Consider the following 18,426-nt stretch of genomic DNA (forward strand, 5'->3'; position numbering starts at 1 on the left):
CCGGTCAGCCTCCACCACAGCTGAGCTGGGCAAGGGTCTGATCCTCCCGGTGCCATGCAAGACTTTAGACGACCACTGCCTCCACTCCCCGGAGCTGCACAGAGGCTCTCCTGACCCCGTCCTCCATCCTCCCTCTCTACTCACAGGTGAGAGCCACACTGTTGTAAGAGGCCCTTCCTGCCTGCTTCTCCTCCTCCTCCCCTATTTCACGGGCATGGCCCTCAGCACCCTTCCCACCCTCCCGGCTCTGTCTCCCAGAGGACACGGGTGGGAACGGGCATGCTGTCCACTCGGGAGCCTCGGCATCAGCACCAAGTCTGACACTTACACAAGAAGGTGCCACTCATTCATTCATGCAGCCTTTGCAGCATCTCCCAGCACCAGACGCAGAGAAGAGCGGTGCCGAACCCGCCCGTCACATGGCGAGTCGCACTCACCAGGGCACAGTGGCGCCTCCTGCAGGCCAGTGTGGTGGCCAAGGAAGGGCAGCCACACCATCTGGGCCACAGGCAGGGAGCCCCAGAGCAGCACAACTTACAAGATGCCTGGTCGCCATTGGTCTTCAGAGCAATGTCATTCCTCTCCTGGCGCCCCTTGGTTCCGGAGACTTCTTCCATCTTGTGAATTTCCGACAGGCAGAGTTTGGGATTATAGTGGAAGAAGAGTTTCCCCTGAGTGATGGTGAGGTTGTGCTTGCTCCAGTCCCAGAGCTGCCTTAGGTTCTGGTTGTCCAAGGCGTAGAAAGAGTAATTCCTGCAGGAATACACATGTCCTGGTCACTTGGCGGCATCTCCTGCTCAGCTCTGAGAGGGCAGTGCTGGGTGGGGGGGGTCGATCTCATCCCGTGCTACAACCTCGGTGCCAACCACTTCCAAGGACAGACTCTGTGAATATTTATCGAATCAGGAGAACAGGGAAGCCGGCTCATTTTTGTGGCCAGGAAGGAGTCTGAGCTCAGCCCTAGGGAAGGGGAGGCGAGACCATGGCTGGACCAAGACTAGGTTCGCAGGGAGGAGAGACTGAGAAAGAGGTGTTGGAGCTGGGAAAACCAAAGAAGGCCACTTGGCCCCAGGGGATGCCCAGTGGGCCCGGCCCCCAGTGCACTGCAGGCCAGACCAACCCAGGAACCCGGACTTCCTCCACAGGGAGCGGGGTCCTTCAGGGTTTTACTCTCCGTCAGCTCTGTGACCTGGTTAGATCTGAGCTTTAGAAAACCAGTGAGCCACCAGCAGGTGACGGGTGGGAAAAGGGAAACGTCGAGACCCGCACTGTAACTCAGAAGCCATCAGCCTGTGTCACGTGGCTACTGAGCGCCTGGATGGGGGCCATCCCAAACTGTCCTGGAGGGGGAAAGCACGTCTCAAAGACTCAGCACAAGAAAACAGGTGTCCAACCTCTTCTGGAGAATTCCTTTTTAAATTAATTCCATGTTGAAATAACCTTTGGGATATAATGGGTAGGAAAATTAATCTCACCTGTTTCTTTTCAAGTTTTTAAAGTGCAGCTACTGGGACATGTAAGTCCCGGGTGTGACCTGTACTAGGTTCCGCGGGACAGCGGGGCTCCAGCCTGGGAAAGCCTAGCCGGGAGGCACTGGACCATCCACAGGAAACTCCAGAGCTTCAGCGCAAAGGTGTTCGTGATGGCCGCACCCAGAAGCGGCCCACCTACCCGATCTCCAGCGTCTCTCCTCGAATCAGACGCAACTTCCGGAAGAAGGAGAGGGACACCAGAGCGTAGGATCGGCGGATTTTGAGATACCCTGAAATTTCTTCAATGAGGCCGAGGTTGGCCTCCAGCTCAGCCGCCAGATTGTCTGGGGGGAAGGGAGGGAGAGTGCCGTGAGCTCTGTAGAAGTCCTTTCATCTCCCCTTAAGAGCAGCCCACTGCCCAGGGGTCTCCAGACTTGTTCACACAAACCCGTCTTGCTGCTCCCCAATCAACCAAGCATACCCCAGCCTCATGCCTGGGAATATTACCCCAGCATCTGCCTGGCTTCTCCCACCACCCTCTCTAAGCTTCCTTCCCTAGACCAGAAACTTCTTAAAATAGCAACCTGCTTTCTTCTCTGTTTCAGAGGTTGGCAAAGGACACTCTGTTTTATAGATAAAGATTTATTGGAACAGAGCTCTGCCCACTGGTTAACCTGCATGGACGACTGTTTTCACACTTAAAACCACAGAGCCGGGATGTTATGATGGAGATTATGAGGCCCACAGAGCTACATACAGTCAGCCCCTGGCATCCATGGGCTCAAGCAACTGAAGCTCAGAAAAATCGGGGGGTTGAGGGGGGTGGAATTCGTGTACACTGAACATGTAGAGATGTCGTTCTTGTCATTACTCCATAGGCAACACAGCACGCCAACTACCCTCATGGCATGTACATCATATAGGTATGACCAGCCTCTGGACATGATTCAAAGTCTACGGGAGGCTGCGTGTAAGGTCTGTGCCAACAAGGAACTTGAGCATCTATGGATGTGGGTATTCATGGGAGTCCTTTAATCTTGCTTAAGCCAATTTAAGTTTTGGGTTCTGTCACACAAAACCACCATGTTCCCAATAGTTACAGTCTCAAAGTCTCATGCTGATCAATCCTCGCCTGCTAAAGGACCCCCATCTTCACTACCTGGCCCTTCATAGGAGAAAATTACTATCTCTTACTGCATCCTCTACCTGTTTTGCTGGCCCCAAAGCTGAGCTTATTCTTTTAATTCCAGCCTGGCCAAGCGTTTGCCTTGTTGGCTGTGATTATTCAATCAGTGTTTTCTGGATAAATTAACGCACAGGGGATGAGAGTGTTTCTGGAAACATGGTCTGCTCGCTACAATAAGGCAGACTTGTTAAAAACACAGATTCTTGATGCCCCAACTCTTAATTGGAAGATGAGAATTTCAGAGTAGATGGGGCCAGGCCCTGAGCTGTTCGAATTTTGAGGCAAACTAATGGCATAATACTGCTGATGACAGACACTGAAGGGTGCTCCTAGATGACCTTAGGAACAGAGCTGCTTCCACAGCTCACAGGGAGCAGCCCACCCCCAGAGCACTCACTGCCCCCGCGGATGTTGATGATCAGGCTCCCGTTGACCACGGTGCAGCCTCGGAGCTCCTGGGCTGACGTCACCGAGTCGATGGTCTTCTCGCCTTCTAGGAGGTGACAGACCTTGGGACAGGGGCCCAGGCAAGGGGTACACATCAAGCTGAGGTTGGAACAGAGAGAAAGAGGGGTCAGGGCACACAGGGCTCCCCCTACCTGGCACAGCAGACCACAGGCTCCAAAGGGACCCAGTGACACACTTATGAGGTTACCCTAAGCAGCGCTCCTGACCTCGGCAGAAGCACTGAGGCCAGATGTCCTGCGCATTACAGGCTCTGAGCAGCATCTCTGGGCTCCACTCATTCAACGCCAAGAGCATCCCCTCCTCAAGCTGTGTCAACCCACAATGTCCCCAGGTGGGAGGGCAACAATTATCCTCAGGTAAAAACCACCACCCAAAGTGAGACACTTTCTGGCTACAGGCACCAATCAACTCCTGTAATCTTGCTTATGCCAGTGTAAGTTTTGGGTTCTGTCACACAAAACCACCATGTTCCCAAAGTTACAGTCTCAAAGTCTGTTTCCTCACGGGTGAAATAAAGAGACCACATAGAGCACAAAGAACACAGAAAACAAAAATGGTCATTTATGCTCTGATATTACTAGAATAAAAATCCACAAATAAGTGATTATTTACACATCTCTACGGATGCGGATCTTCAGACTTTAGTATTTAAGAAAAAAAAAAAAGTACAGTTCTCCCTCCATATCCATGGGTCTCACTCCTATGGATTCAACCACCCAAAGACAAAAACTATTCAGAAAAAAAACTGCATCTATATAGCACGTGTACAGGCTTTGTGCTCGTTATGATCAATGAAGTGTAGCAACTTGTCATACATGTGCAAAAAAATCCAAAACACTGCGTTGCCAGCATGCTGGACAAGGACACTTAATCTTGTAGTACCCAGTCTTACACAAGGGACCTGAGCAGTCACAGATTTGGGTATCTGAGAAGGTTCTGGACTCAATCCTCCAGGGATGCCGAGGGGGGACTGGACATGTGATCTTTGTCCAGGTTCCCAGCACAGAGCTTCGGGAACTCCTGGGATTTCCTGAAGGACAGGAACGTCTTTGTCAGGAGTGCTGGAAATGTGAAGGGGACTTGTGGCAGCACCTAGGTACCTTCAGGTGGGAACCGGTCACTGGCGCACCAACCCCAGGAGTAGAGGGTTGGAGCTTCCAGCGGCCCGACCTCCAGGGAGGGGTTGAAAGTGAAGTTCAGTCGTGTGGCCAACACCTCCCTCATCATGCCTACAGACCGAATCCCCGGCAGAAATTCTAGGCATCAGAGCTGAGTGGAGTTCCCTGGATGGTGGCCAGTCACATGGATGTGCCAGAAGGTGGCAGGCTCCAAGTCCACAGGGCAAAAGTTGGGTTGCCCTGCGTCCGCCTCTCCCAGACCTCGCCCTGTGCGTCCCTTGTGGTGCAACTGTACCTGAGGGCTTAGGTCAGCTCTGAGTCCTGCTAATGAATCACCAAACCCAAAGCATTTGTGAGAGACCCCCAACCTACAGCTAGTTGTCAGCAGTGTGGGTGTTCTGAGGACCCCCGAGTACACAAAGTTGGTATCCGAAGTAACAGCCGCCTTGTGGGGGATGGAGGCTTAAGCCCATGGAGTCTGGTGCTGACCACAGGTGGTCAATGTCGCATTGTGTGCAGTAGCCCCAGATGGTCAGATCAGCTGGGCTGCAAACACAGCCGCGACCAAATGTTTGAGTTCTTTCATTGTCTCTACACCTATGCGACAGGCAGGAATCTGAGTCCAGGGCTGGCAAACCATGGCCTGCAGGCCAGGTCCAGCTGGCCACCTGCTTTTTCAAATACCATTCTACTGAGCACAGCCACGCCCCTTGGTTAGGAAGCTCCTCAGCCTGCTGTTGACTGTGGAGCCCACACTGAGTCACTGCAGTGGAGGACATATTCACTCTCTGGCCCGTCGCCAACCCCGGCTCCCTGCTATCTTAGTGGGAAATGACGAGTGGCCACGAGTTCTTTGCTGTTCTTGCGGCCTCTCCCACCAGGAAGGGCTGTTCTGCACCTGTGGAATCTTGGCTGGACCGTGTGACTCTCCGGGGCCACTGAGATATTAGCAAATGTGATGCACGAGGAGGCTTGAAGAGCTCTTTGAGTTTGGGGCCTGTTTTTCTTGGCTACTGGGGTGAAAGATCTCATGGAGAGAGGCCCCAGGTGACTGAGAGGCCCCAGGTGACCGAGAGAAGTGATCCTAAACCATACAGCCACCACCAACCAGCCCTGGCCAAACTGAGCTGCAGGCAACAAACAAAACCTCAGAACGCAGAGTCGCTTACACCACAAGGCACCGTGGGTGACTCCTTACACAGCAAAAGCTGACGGATGTCACAAAGCTGATGACCCAGGGGGACAACAGAAATATCAGCTAGTGAAACATGCTGTGAAACGAGTTAAGCAGCAGTCAGGTGCCACAAGTAGGAGATGTGTCCTCTGTGCAGGTGACTTCAGACCTGCAGGATGGACAGGAGTCCCTCATCCAGGGACTGAGGGACCAACTCATTCTCCATGCAGGTGATTTCTAAGTTAAAACCTGCAGGACGGACAGGAGTCCCTCATCCAGGGACTGAGGGACGAAGCATTCTAGGAGAGAGTAGCTGGTGCCGAGGCAGAGGAAAGAAGGGGAATCGAAAGGCTGGAGGGAAGTCCCAAGGCTACAGCAAGAGGGAGGCAGCAGGGATGGAGCCCCTGGGAACCTGAGGGGCCTTGGAGGTGCACATCTGCGGGGTGAGATCCTGGGGGCCTCCAGGCATGATCAGGTGGCTGGTGTTTAGAGCTCCCGCAGGGCTGGGTGGGTGAAGCTCAGTGGCAGAGCCCTGGCCTAGGACGTGCGAGGTCCTGGGTTCCTTCCCCAGCACGGCAGAGAAGGAAAATGGTTACTTGGGCCACAATGTGTAACTGAAGCAGGACGGTGACCAAAGAGGACGTTCAAGGTGTTTGGTGCAGACATGGATGGAGTTGGGCAGGGATCTGATGAGCAGAGGCGAGTGGGGTGGGAGACAGTCGAGGATTGGGGGTAACTCCCCCTCTTCCCAACAGACACCCACACACACCAAATTTCTGGTTCCCCTTATCTCAGGAAGGCGCACCCTGCTGATCCACCGGCACTCTGGGTGACCACAGATGGGATGCATTTTGATCAATTGATGGGACTTCCCAGAACTCTGCTTCAAATACACCAAGAACTGCATCCCAGATAAGCCACCCAGAATGGGAAAAAAAAAAAAAAAAAAAACCATATCTGGTCCTCCTTGATATCAAACCACATTAGAAAACACAATAGTACTACAAAAAGGCCTCCATAAAATAAAATTTAAAAAAATTATTTCTGAAGCTTTTAACTACAAAGTAAAATGACGCAGTACTTTTATGGGAAGCCCTCACTTGGCCCCAGCTGTCACCTCCCCAGGGGAGGTGCTGCCTGTTTCTTAGAGAGGTGGCTTTTGTTTGCTTCTTCTGGGTGGTGCTAGGATAGAGCCCAGGGCCTCCCACCTGCTAGGCCAGCGCTGACCACTGAGCCACGCCCTGGTGCTTCTTGGGGTTTGTTCTAAGTTTTAACATACCTTCAATGAGAGTATCAAAAGAAGTTGCTGTATTTCTCAGGCCTTCAATACAGTGAGGGGGAAATGCCTTGTATTTAAAGCCAATTATCTTTTATTTAGTTTTGGGGGCTGAGGGTACCAAGGATTGAATTCAGAGGCATTCAACCACTGAGCCTCATCCCCAGCCCTACTCTGTATTTTATTTAGAGACAGGGTCTCACTGAGTTGCTTAGCACCTTGCTTTTGCTGAGGTTGGCTTTGAACTTAAGATACTCCTGCCTCAGCCTCCCGAGCCATGGGGATTACAGGCGTGCACCACCGTGCCCAGCTTAAAGCTGATGTCTTTTAAACAAATATCTCCCCTAAGTCATTAAAACCCTGTCTCTATTCAAATGGGGGGGGGGGCAGAAATGAATCCAAAGGAATATGATCATTTTCCCAGCCTTACTGTTAAACTGACCAGGAAAAAATAAGTTCCATCCAGCAAGCAAAGGTGACATAAAGGGTTATTTTCAGTCAACAAGACCACTTGACTTTTTTTTTTAATGAATCAAAAATGAATAACACAAAACATGTTGTACTTTCAAGTTTCATAAACACTAAAGAAAGGTTCATAAGAACTGAAATAAAGATTGTTTTCCTTCCTGCCCTCTCCACTCAGGGAAATAAAATTTCCCACCAGAACACTCTCGCTTGGCTAATTCTCAAGTCTGAAGAGTAAGATTTTTTACGTAAGCAGGTCAGCCCGAGGCCACCCGACATGCGTCTGTTTCTGATTTGTTTTTCTGTTGTTTTGTGGTGAAGTTTTTTTTTTTTTTTAAACCCTCAACACAAAAACCAGGAAACAGATTTTTAAAGCATGGTTATGACCCCAGACATTGAAATCTCTTCTTAGAAACTAAAGACACGATCACAAACCTATGGCATGTGTAGAAAATTTGGCTTGAGGCCAGAGAGAGAGAGAGCCCTGCTGTTTCCCACCCAAACTGTAGGAAATGGTTTGCACTGTCCTTCCAAGGACAAAGGCCCAGGCATGCAGCAAAAGCAGGTCTCTTCCTCCTGGGGACATTATGGGCTGACACCATCACTGTCTAGCTTCACGTAGGGAAGACATGGAAAGCCTCAGTCACATCCTTGGCTTAACAAGGAGGCAACCACCTCAGGGAGGACCTTGGAGGGTCCCAGGGGCAAGGAAGGACATCTACCCTCATGTTCTCTGCTAGCGAAAGAACAGGGTGTGAGACCTAAAGATACTAGTCCTTTAGAAAAAATGCTTGCTCACTCCTGCACCAGAGCCCAGGACCCAAACAGGGGACAAAATGTCGCCTAGAGACCCAAGCGTATCCCTGGGCAGAGCACTCCACAGCAGCAACCTTGCTCTGGGCCAAGCAGCTTTGGTTTTGCACACAGTGTGAACAGGCAAACCATCAGCACCAATTCTACCCATGGTTGACAGTGTTGGGCATGATCAGCAGCCCACGCTCCTTCCCCTCGGGGCCCTCCTCCCTCCACCCCACCAAGGACTCACTTGCTGGAGTTCATGGTGTAGCCGGAAGGACATTCGGGGATGCATTTGTTGTTGTGGATGACGTACTGGTGGCAGCCCGGGCGCCGAGAGTTCTTGCATCTGTTGTGCAGGTCCTGGCAGAAGCTGAAGTTCACGCAGCGCCAGTCCTGGAAGTGATAGTAGGGGGGCGGGCAGGTCTCCACGCACCTGCCGTCCAGGTAGAAGTTGCGGCAGGCAACACACTTGGTGGGATCGTCGGGCTCAGAACAGTTGCCCAAGCATTCGCTGTGGCAGCAGAGCCCTTCAGCGGTACAGCCGTGCGACTTACAGATGGTCGGGCAAACTGGAGAGGGGGAGAGAGCACAGCTGGTCACTGATGTGCCCACTTTGTCTGCACATGCAGCAGCTATGGCCCGGGAGTGGGAGCCAAGCAAAATAACAAAACAGCCACAGTTCCACACTCCCGCCGCGTGCCAGGCCTATTGATGAACCCACTGAAGCTTCAGAACCAGCGCCGAGCCTGGAATACCAACACCACACAGGGCAGGGGGCAGAGAGACCCCCAACTTAAAAACATCTGCCAATTTCTAGGGTCCACTGAGGTCACCCACAAGAAGCCACCAAAAAGAGTTGGCAAGACGTGTATGGTAGCATTCCATTAAACAGTATGTCCAATTGTAGGTGCAATCTATATCTATCAAAGATACAAAGTAGCAAATAATCTCAAAGGCACCAATAATAGAAACATGCAGAACTAGGAAGTGGGAAGTGTGAGAACTTATTACCTGGTGTTGGACATAATTTGATCATAGTCTTATACAATTTTTAATAATGCCTGGGCTTAACAAATGGCTAGCAAATTTCCTGAGAATACCACCATTGGCTCTAGAGAGCCAGATTCACCTCAACTGTGAAGTGGATAGGTTATCTTCATGTTTCCACTTCACAGATGGGGAAACTGAAGGCACAGGGTTAAGTGCTGCGCCCCACCCCCAAAAAAATTTCTTTTGCAAACATTTGCTTAAGCTGATGTTGTTGCTGCAGCCCCTGCAGGGGGCTGGGGGATTCCCACAGCCCCTATCTGTGGAAGCACAGAGTCGGCTGAAGAAGGCATGTTGCTTAAACACAGGAACGTGTGAACAGGTGGACGGAGGATGGAAGGGAGATATGATCCAATAGGAAGGAGAAGCCCTGCAGGGGAGTGGGGAGTCTGTCTGCAGATCTGGCAGGAGGAACCTTCTTGTTGGAAGCTACTGAACCCAAGGCTGGCCTCCACCCAGCTTCCTCCACCGCTGGTCACACCTGCCCTTTCTCCCAGGACCCCTCTACTCATGGCTGCCTGGTTACCTCTCAACTTCAGCCCCTTGGCATCTGTCCTGGGCACCCCCTTCCCAGGCTCCCGACAGCTTCACAGAAGCCAGACGGCCCTTGGCCACAGGCCTGGCCTCTTCTCCAAGGTGTTGCCCTCCCATGCTCCCTGCACCGTCTAAACATGGCTTGGAAGCCAGGGGCTGTTATTCATCCAAAATCAGGCTCTGTAGTTACTACAACGAACTTTCCCACCAGCCAGACCCAGGGAACAGGAGCATCCCTGAGGTCCCTCCACCCCGAGCGGCACTGTCCAGCTGAACCGTCAGGAATGATGGAAATGGTCCTTATCTGTGCTGACCAGCACAGCAGCCACTGCCCCTCCGTGCTATGGATGCAGCGAGTGCAAATTGCTAAAATACACGTGGCATAAATTTGGCATCTTGACCGTTTAAAGTCTGCAGTCGGGGGGCATTGAGGACATCACTGTGCAGTGGGGGTCACCACTACCCACCTCCAGGACTGTCACATCCCACCCAAGCTGAAACTGAAACTCTGCCCGTCAAACCCCCCAGCCCGGCACCACAGTTCCGCTTTCTGTGTGAATCTGCCGACTCTAGGGACCTCCTGAGGGTGGACTCCTTTGTGGAAATCTAGCCGATTTCACGTAGCAAAATGTCCCCACGGTTCACCCCTGATGCAGCAGGCACCGCGCCCTCCTTCCCTTCAGCAGTTGAATGACAGCCCATTGTGTGGACAGCCGCGTCGGTTTATCCATTCATCCATGAACGGCCACTTCGTTGGCTTTTGCCTTTTGGCTTCTGTGAGCCACGCTGCTATGAACACGGACGGGTGTGCAAAGGTTCCTCAAGCCCCTGCCTCGACTCTTCCATGCAATGCACCTGGAAGTGGAGTTTCAGGATCGAATGCTGATCCTAGTCATCTCCTGATGACCGCCTACTGTTTTCCAGTGACTGAACCACTTTGTATTCCAGTCAACAGTACACAAGTGTTCCAATTTCTCCCGAGGGGCTAAACTTCTAACTGTAGTTCATTTAATTTTTTCCCCAATTTTAATTGCCACAGTGATTTACCACCTCCTGTATGAGACAGTGCAGCCTTAGAAAATCAAAATAAACTCCTTGCCAATGTCTACATGCCCCATGGGGCCCAGTCCCTGCTAGCCTCACTGAGCCCTCCCAGCCCTGGGCAGCAGTATGCTGGCTCCCTCCTGCCCGACACACCCAGGCTTGGTTCTACCTCAGGGCCTTTGCATCTGCTATCCTAACTGGCTGGAGTATCCTACCCATTGTCCCTTCATGACCATCCCCTTCTCATTCTTTAGGTCCCAACTCATTATAAAGATCCTTCCAAATAAATTTGCCTCTACTTCTCAAACCATGCTCCAAAACATTATCTTATTAAAGTTGCCATATAGCATTTATCACTCTTAAAAAAAATCCAAGATCATTTTTCAACTATTTGTCTAGAGGGGATTCCTAGGGGACAGGGTTACTGCACCCACTCCTAAAATAGGTATCCAGCAGGAGCTCAGGAGAGACACTTGCCCAATGAGGGGGAGGTACAAAGGAAGGACTTTGGGGGAGACTCCAATTCTTAGTCAGTGGCTCAAGAATTCATCTAAGAATGCCCAAGAGGAGACCCACACACCCCACAAGTCCTGAATGTAGCTGCCTAAGTGCATATTCTGCTTTAGATGAATCCCGAAAGATTGCAACACCTCCAATAAGAGCAGGTCTGGGGGAGGAGACCTATGAGTGTCTGAAGTGTTTAAGGCCATACAGACCCGAGTCAGGTAAGTAGCATTATCTCCTTTCCACAGAGGCGAGAAGACAGGTCCAGCAGATAAGTAGCAGGACCCGTGATGGACTCTCCAACTTTGGCTCTGCATCCGATATGCCTGGGTGGGAAAAATGACCAGGGACTGTGGCCTCCTGCAGGATCCACGGACAGAGGAGCCACAGGCATCCAATGCATTCAGCTTTAGAGACCGGGCACCATGCCCCCTAACTGGCATACCAGGAAGATTTCCTCGGTGCACCAATGGCAGTCTTAATTTCCTCGTCCATAATAAAATGGGATAAGCATCTCCTATGTGCTGTTAAGATTGTTGCAAGAATTCAATGGGATGATCTTTGAAAAGCACCAAAATTCCAAGAATACCTGCAAATACCTAAATTAGTGGATGTTCATGTCTGTCTGCGAAACGGTGTAGTATTCACATAGAACTTACATACATGCTACTGTGGACTTTAAACCCTCTCCAGATACATTATAATACCTAGCACCACTTACATGCTATGTGAATAGTTGCTTTGCTGTACTGTTTGGGGAATACCGAAAAAAATGTCTGCAGGACAGGTGCTTTTTTTTTTTCCTGGCTAGTTCTGACCCACAGTTGAACGCGAAGATGTGGGACGTGAGGCTGTGGAAAGCCAACCGCATGATCATCATTGTCGTCATTATCAGTGTCACTAATACTGATCTGTCTGGGTGATCTGAGGGCCGAGACTCAATTGGAGGAAGCAATATATAAAGCAGACAATGATCTAGGGTCACAGAGACCGGCTCTGGCAGGGCACATGTAAGAGCAGGAAAGAGCCATTTCCTGGGCTGGGGCTGTATGGAGGGCTGGCCCTTTCATTCATAAGAGTCATCATCAAAGCCCTAATAAAACGACTTCCCAAACACACAAGCCTTCCAGCCCGGACAATACGAGGAAGGGCTTCCAACACTGGCCAGCAAAGCCAGCGGCCAGCCAGACGTTTCAGCCTCAGACGGTGCACCATGCAATTCCACTTACAGGACATCCTGGAAAGAGCAAGACCACAGTGACAACAGGCTGCCAAGGGACCACCTGGGGCCGCTGGGAAGGGCACAGGACTTTGGAGTGGGGGCCGTTCCCTATCTTTTTCTTTGGAGGGGGACGGTACTAGGGATTGAGCTCAGGGTATCCAACTACTGAGCCACATCCCAGCCCTATTTTGTATTTAGAGACAGGGTCTCACTGAGTTGCTTCGCACCTTGCCATTGCCGAGGCTGGTTTTGAACTCGCCATCCTCCTGTCTCAGCCTCCGGAGCTGCTGGGATTACAGGCGTGCGCCATCATGCCCAGCTCTGTTCCCCACCTTGATGGTGCTTATCGTTACCTATGTACCTGGAGGGGAGGGGGAGAGAGGCTGATGAGTGGCACTAGAGTGGGAGGGCAGGGGTGTGGCTCAGTGCAGAGCACTTACGCACCGCACACGAGGCCCCGTCTCCATCCCCAGCTCCAGAGAGTGAAGGAAAAGAAGCAAGCAAGCCAGGAGGGAAGGGAGGAGGAGGATCGAGAGGCCCCAGGTGCTGGTGCACGGTGGGGTGAATACAAATACCATGCACTATACATCTCAAAGCATGGGAAAAACAGATTTAGAAAGTTTTTACCATAAAGAAATGTCTAACGTTCAAGAAGATAAATATGGTTCTTCCATTTGTTTGGCTAGCAGTGCTGGGGATGAGCTGAGGGCCACGTGCGTGCCAGGCAAGTGCTCTACCTGAGCTAAACCCTCGGCCCAGGGAGATAAATATGTTTACCCTGATTTAAACACTATCCAATGCATACAGGTATCCATAGATTAGGTGGTGATATTAATGTGCATAATTTTTATGTTTTTATGTACCTTAAAAATTCACAGAACTTTACACTAAGATGGATGGATTTTACTACATGTAAGTTATACTTTTAGATGAGTTTAAAAGGATATTTGATTCACGTATCCTTTTAGAAGGAACATAAAAATGCACACAATTTGTTGTTTACTATGTATGTGTACTATCCATTTTTTTTTTTTTTTTTTTTGACAGGGTCTTGCCAAGTTGCCCAGGCTAGCCTTGAACTTGTGATCCTCCTGCCCATATCTAGTTTTAAAAGCCTCTCCTAGGCAAATAAGCAAATGTTATTGATCAGTGACATGATTCTACCCTGAAATATCCCAGCAGCAACTGCAAAAGAATAGTTGAGAAATCAAATACCTGTACAGTCTTAAGATCATTTTTCTCATTCTTCTACACATGGATAACCAGTGTTCCCAGCACCAATTATTAAAAAGACTGTCTTTTCTCCACTGTATATTTTTGGCACCTTTGTTGAGGATCAGATGACTGTAGCTGTGTGGGTTAGTCCGTGCGTCTTCTATTCTGTACCACTGGTCTGTGTATCTGCTTTTATGCCACTACCAGTTTTGTTTTGGTAGCTCTGTGGTATAATTTGAAGTCAGATATTGTGATGCTTCCAGCATTATTTTGGGGGGCTTAAAATTGCTTTGGCTATTCTAGGTCTTTTTTTCTTCAAAATGAATTTTAAGACTTTTTTCTAGTTCTGCGAAGAATGTCATTGGCATTTTGATGGAAATTGCCTTGTAGGTTGCTCTGGTAATATGGCCATTTTAACATCAGTTCTGCCTATCCATGAACGTGGGAGGTCTCTCCATGTTCTTGTGTTTTCTTGTTTCTTCAACGCTCTCGTTGTACAGGTCTTCCACTTTCTTGGTTAGATTGATTCCTAACTATCTTAAATTTTGAGTAATTTGATTTTTGTATGTTGATTCAATAACCAGCCACTTTGCTGATTTGTTTCTGACCTCTAGAAGTCTCCTGGTGGAGTTTGTTTTTGTTTGTTTGATTTTGTAAGTATAGGATCATATCAGCTGCAGATAATAATTTTTCTTCCTTTTTAAAAAAGCTTTTTTATCCCTATTATTCCCTTCTCTTGCCTAGATAGTTATCTCTCACCCTGCGCAAAACTCAAAATGGATCAAAGACCTAGGAATCAGACCAGAAACTGCAACTCCTGGAAGAAACATAGGGTGGCACACAGGTACAGACAACAACTTTCTCAATATGACCCCTGAAGCTCGGGAAATAATGCCAAGAGTTAATACATGGGGTGGCATCAAATGAAAATCACTTCCTTTGCTGTGCAGAGTTGTTAAGAATGTGAAGAGACAACCCCCAGAATGGGAAAGAATCTTTGCTAGTCTTCTGACAGAAGATTAATATACAGAGCATATAAGAAACTTAAACACAAAAAAATCCAAAATAACCCAATTAATAAATGGGCAAATGAACTAAATAGACACTCTGCAAAAAAGTATATGAATGGTCAACAAATATGAAAAAAAATGGTCAGTCTCTTTAGCAGTTAGGAATGCAAATACAAACTACCCTGAGATTTCATCTCACTCTAGTCAGAAGGGCAGTTTTGAACACAAAAAGTAATGCTGGAGGGGATATGGAAAAAAAAGGAAAACAGACTGTCGGTGGGATTATAAAGAAGTTATGAAAACAGTGCCAATCAGTGTAGAGGTTTTTCAAAAGACTAAGCATGGAAACAACACATGACCCAGCTATACCACTCCTTGGTTATTTATCCTAAAGAATTAAAGTCAGCACACTACAGTAATAATATTCATATCCATGTTTATAGCAGCACAATTCACAACAGCCAGACTATGGAACCAGTCTAGGTGTCTGGCAATGGATGAATAGGTAATGAAAATACGATGTATGCACACAATAGTGTTTTATTCATCCATAAAGAATGAAATGATGTCATCTGCAGGGAAACAGACTTCAGAGCATTGTGCTAAGTGAAATAAGCCAAACTCAAAGTCAAGGGTCGTATGTTCTCCCGTGAAAATTAAAGAAAAAGGAAAAGAAATGTGGGGGTGGGGTGATCCATGAAAATCAAAAGGACATCAGTTAAGTAGAAGAAAGAGACCAGGAGGAGAAAGAGGGAAAGGGGAAAAATGGGGGAACAATGTTGGCAAAATTATCCTGTTACATTGTGTGCATGTGTGAATATGTAATGAATCCCTCTGCTGTGTACAACTATAATGCAGAAAAATGTGGAAAATCATTTTTGTTTTATTACCAAAAAAATCACAGGTGCACAGGTGTAGGTCCATTTGAATAAATGCTTTCTTCTTTTACAGACTCCTCAATAAACTGTTGGCATTTCATCTTTCTTTTTTTAAATACCCCAGTGTGATAGATACTGTCATAGATATTTGTGGAAAATAGGAAAGCTGCGTGGTATTGCATAAGCAAACACAGGTGACTCAGAATTGACACCCCTGACCTCAACAAATTCAGCCTAACAATGCTCCCACATCTCCCAGATTCCATGGGGGGTTGGGGGAGAGGGTATTGGGAGGGGGACAGAGAAAATAAAAATCAGAGTGGAAGACAGCAAGGGTTCAACTTGCACATTAGTTTTCTTTCAGGTAAAATGCAAGTGTCTGTCTTGCTGAGCTGTAAGGTATATTTCTTCTGAGGGATTCCAGTCACAGATGTTTCAAATAGCATTGCCAATAACAGAGGGTAAATCAACACATGCTTCCGGATATGGGCAGAATGGTCACGTCTTCTTTCCAAATAATCTAATTTAAGAACATTCTATAAAGTAACTGGCCCGAGCTCTTCAACACTGTCAGAGTCACAAAAGACCAAAAAAAAAAAAAAAAAAAAAAAAAAAAAACCCCACCAAGGAATTCTATAGACTAAAACAGATTAGAATAGCAACTAAATGCAAAATGTGACCCCAGGCTGAGACTTGGAGGGGGGGCATTACCGTTTTCAATGAAGGACAATATAGGGACCACTGATGAGATTTACCTGAGACTGGATTAAAATATTGTGTGGGTGTTAATTTCCTGATTTTGATTACTGTACTGCCACTGTGTAAGGGAATTTTCTTGTTTGGGGGAAACCTGCTAAAGAATTAAGGAAGGAGCATAATTGCAGGAGGATTAAGTGACCTCTCCACTGTTTCTGAAAAATAATGCATGTTAGGAGCACGCATAAATACAGAAATAACATGAATAGGGCAAAATGTAAACAATTAAATCCAGGTGCAATGCATAGAACTTTTGTTTCTTTTCAAACTACATCAAAATAAAAAGGGACCAGCTTGTCAAAAGGTTAAAAACTTAAGTGTTAAGAGCAATAGATGCAGGCTACATGATAAATAACTTGGGCACAGAAATGCAGTGCTTTAACTCCCCCCACCACCCTGAGGGTGAAACAGAAGACAAAGCCACTGGTAAGTGTTTAAATGTTTCCATAGTGTGACAAAGGACGATAACATTTTGTTACATTTCTTTCCAAGGCCTGTTGCTTCAATTAAAACAAAACAACAACAAAAAACCTCAAAATCTATTATTTCAAACATCACTGCTTTCCAGAAATTTCCAAACCGCAAGTTGCATCAAGCCCACAGGCACATTCACAACGGGTCCCAGGTCTCTGAGTGTGAATTTTATAGACTCCTTAAAGCAATATACTTTGTTTCCATTCATAAGCCTTTCTCTCCCACGCTGGCCGGACCCTGACCTCAGAGGTTCCAGTCCCTGGAGCCAAATTCCTCCCCTCGGAATCTAGTAAATCATTTAATGGCAAGTGGGGGCAGGGCCGGGGCTTTCGACAACTGGGTGGTCGGGAGCTCAACCGCAGGAGCGCGTGTCCCTGAGGCAGGAAGGCGCCCCTTTTCCTTCCCTGACAATACGGCCCCAGCACGAGGGAAAACCTTTGGAATTTAGCCGTTGAGCTCTTCGGAGAAATACGGCGCGCGCAGAAGCCTAGAAAGGCGCGGAGTCCAGGGACCCTCCCCGCGAGGGCGGCCTCCAGATTGGTCGGTTCGCGTGCGTACGTGTGTGAGAGAGACAGAGAGACAGAGACAGAGACAGAGACAGAGAGAGAGAGACAGAGGGACAGAGAGGCCCAATACGAGCCGAGCAGCTCTTTCTAGAAATACGCTGCGCCTAGGGACAGGAAAAGGAGGGAGCGGGATCCCAGAGAGGGGCCTCCTGCCCCAAGACGGGTCCAGTGTTTGTCCGGGTGGGCGTGTGGGTGTGGGGCCACGGGGGCGGGCCGGAGGCAGCTGCGGACCTCTCGGGAGACACTCGGCGCGGACAGAGGCCTGGGAGGGGGCGGGCGGGCCTCCCGCTAGGGCAGCCTCGGGATTGGCCGATTCCTGGCCATTGGGCCGCGGGAGGCGGGCCCAGGCGGCGTGACGCCCCTCCCCCTGAAGCCGGGGCGTCCGCGCACTACGAAGCCTGCGGCGCTCCGTTCCTTTCGGTGAATTCCAGGCCGGAGCGCAGCCGCCGCCGCAGCGCCGCCCTCGCGCTCAGCCAATGGGCGGGCGTGCTGCAGGGCGCTGGCCCCGCCCCCGGGCTGCGCTGCCAGACCCGCGCTCAATGGGGCAGTGCGGCCACAGCGGGTCCTCCCAGGGCCTCGCGCCCCGCCAGGGCCTCTCCTGGGTGCAGACCGCGACGCATGGTACTTTGAAAACAGCTAAAGAAAACTACACGGCCAGTGTGCATCACACCCCCACCCGAGCGGTTTCGGCTGCGCGTGGCGCTGGGCGTGTGCCCGGGAGGAGATCAGGTCACCGCGTGGCAGCGTGTGGGACGGCTTGAGGGACGCTCTGGCCCTAGGCCTCACTGGGGAGAGGCCCCTAGAGGGGCAGGACCACACAGCAAAATCCCCCACTGGGGCGGGGATGGGAAGGGGAAGGTCTGCTTTTCTGGACTCCTGGACAGCACACCCACAAAGTCAAGGATCATACTCATACGTTTTTAAGTTTACAGGCCACGTTTTAGGGAAGCCTCCGGCCAGTGTCCTCTACATTTGAAGATGTCAAATGCATTCTCTATGTATTCGAAATTCCAGTATCCGAGGCAGCACACGGGCCTTCTCATGTAACGTCCTCCTCAATCATTCGTATACACACTTTAAAATGTGCAGTCCTTTTGCAGCAAACGATGGTCAACCCTTGTCGTTTAATAAGATCTCACTAACTCCGTTATTCAAACCACCATCCCCATTAGAGAAGGTGGAACAGGCACAGAATGGCTACTTATGGACTCCAGCCCAG

The 18,426-nt window shown here is 49.4% G+C and overlaps 1 protein-coding gene across 3 annotated transcripts in view; it reads right to left on the bottom strand.

Moving 5' to 3' along the window:
* The window catches only part of INSR (insulin receptor), a 124,280-nt gene that overhangs the window by 36,371 nt on the left and 69,483 nt on the right, over positions 1-18,426 (bottom strand). For all 3 annotated transcript variants that reach the window (XM_081286201.1, XM_081286202.1, XM_081286203.1), the window contains exons 3-6: positions 8,205-8,526; positions 3,056-3,204; positions 1,672-1,816; positions 539-753 (exon numbers count right to left, since the gene is read on the bottom strand). In XM_081286201.1, coding sequence (XP_081142327.1) covers positions 539-753; positions 1,672-1,816; positions 3,056-3,204; positions 8,205-8,526 — 831 coding nt within the window. The remainder of the gene's footprint in view (positions 1-538; positions 754-1,671; positions 1,817-3,055; positions 3,205-8,204; positions 8,527-18,426) is intronic.

Source organism: Spermophilus citellus (assembly GCF_964194105.1).
Source record: "Spermophilus citellus genome assembly, chromosome: 3".
NCBI lineage: Eukaryota > Metazoa > Chordata > Mammalia > Rodentia > Sciuridae > Spermophilus > Spermophilus citellus.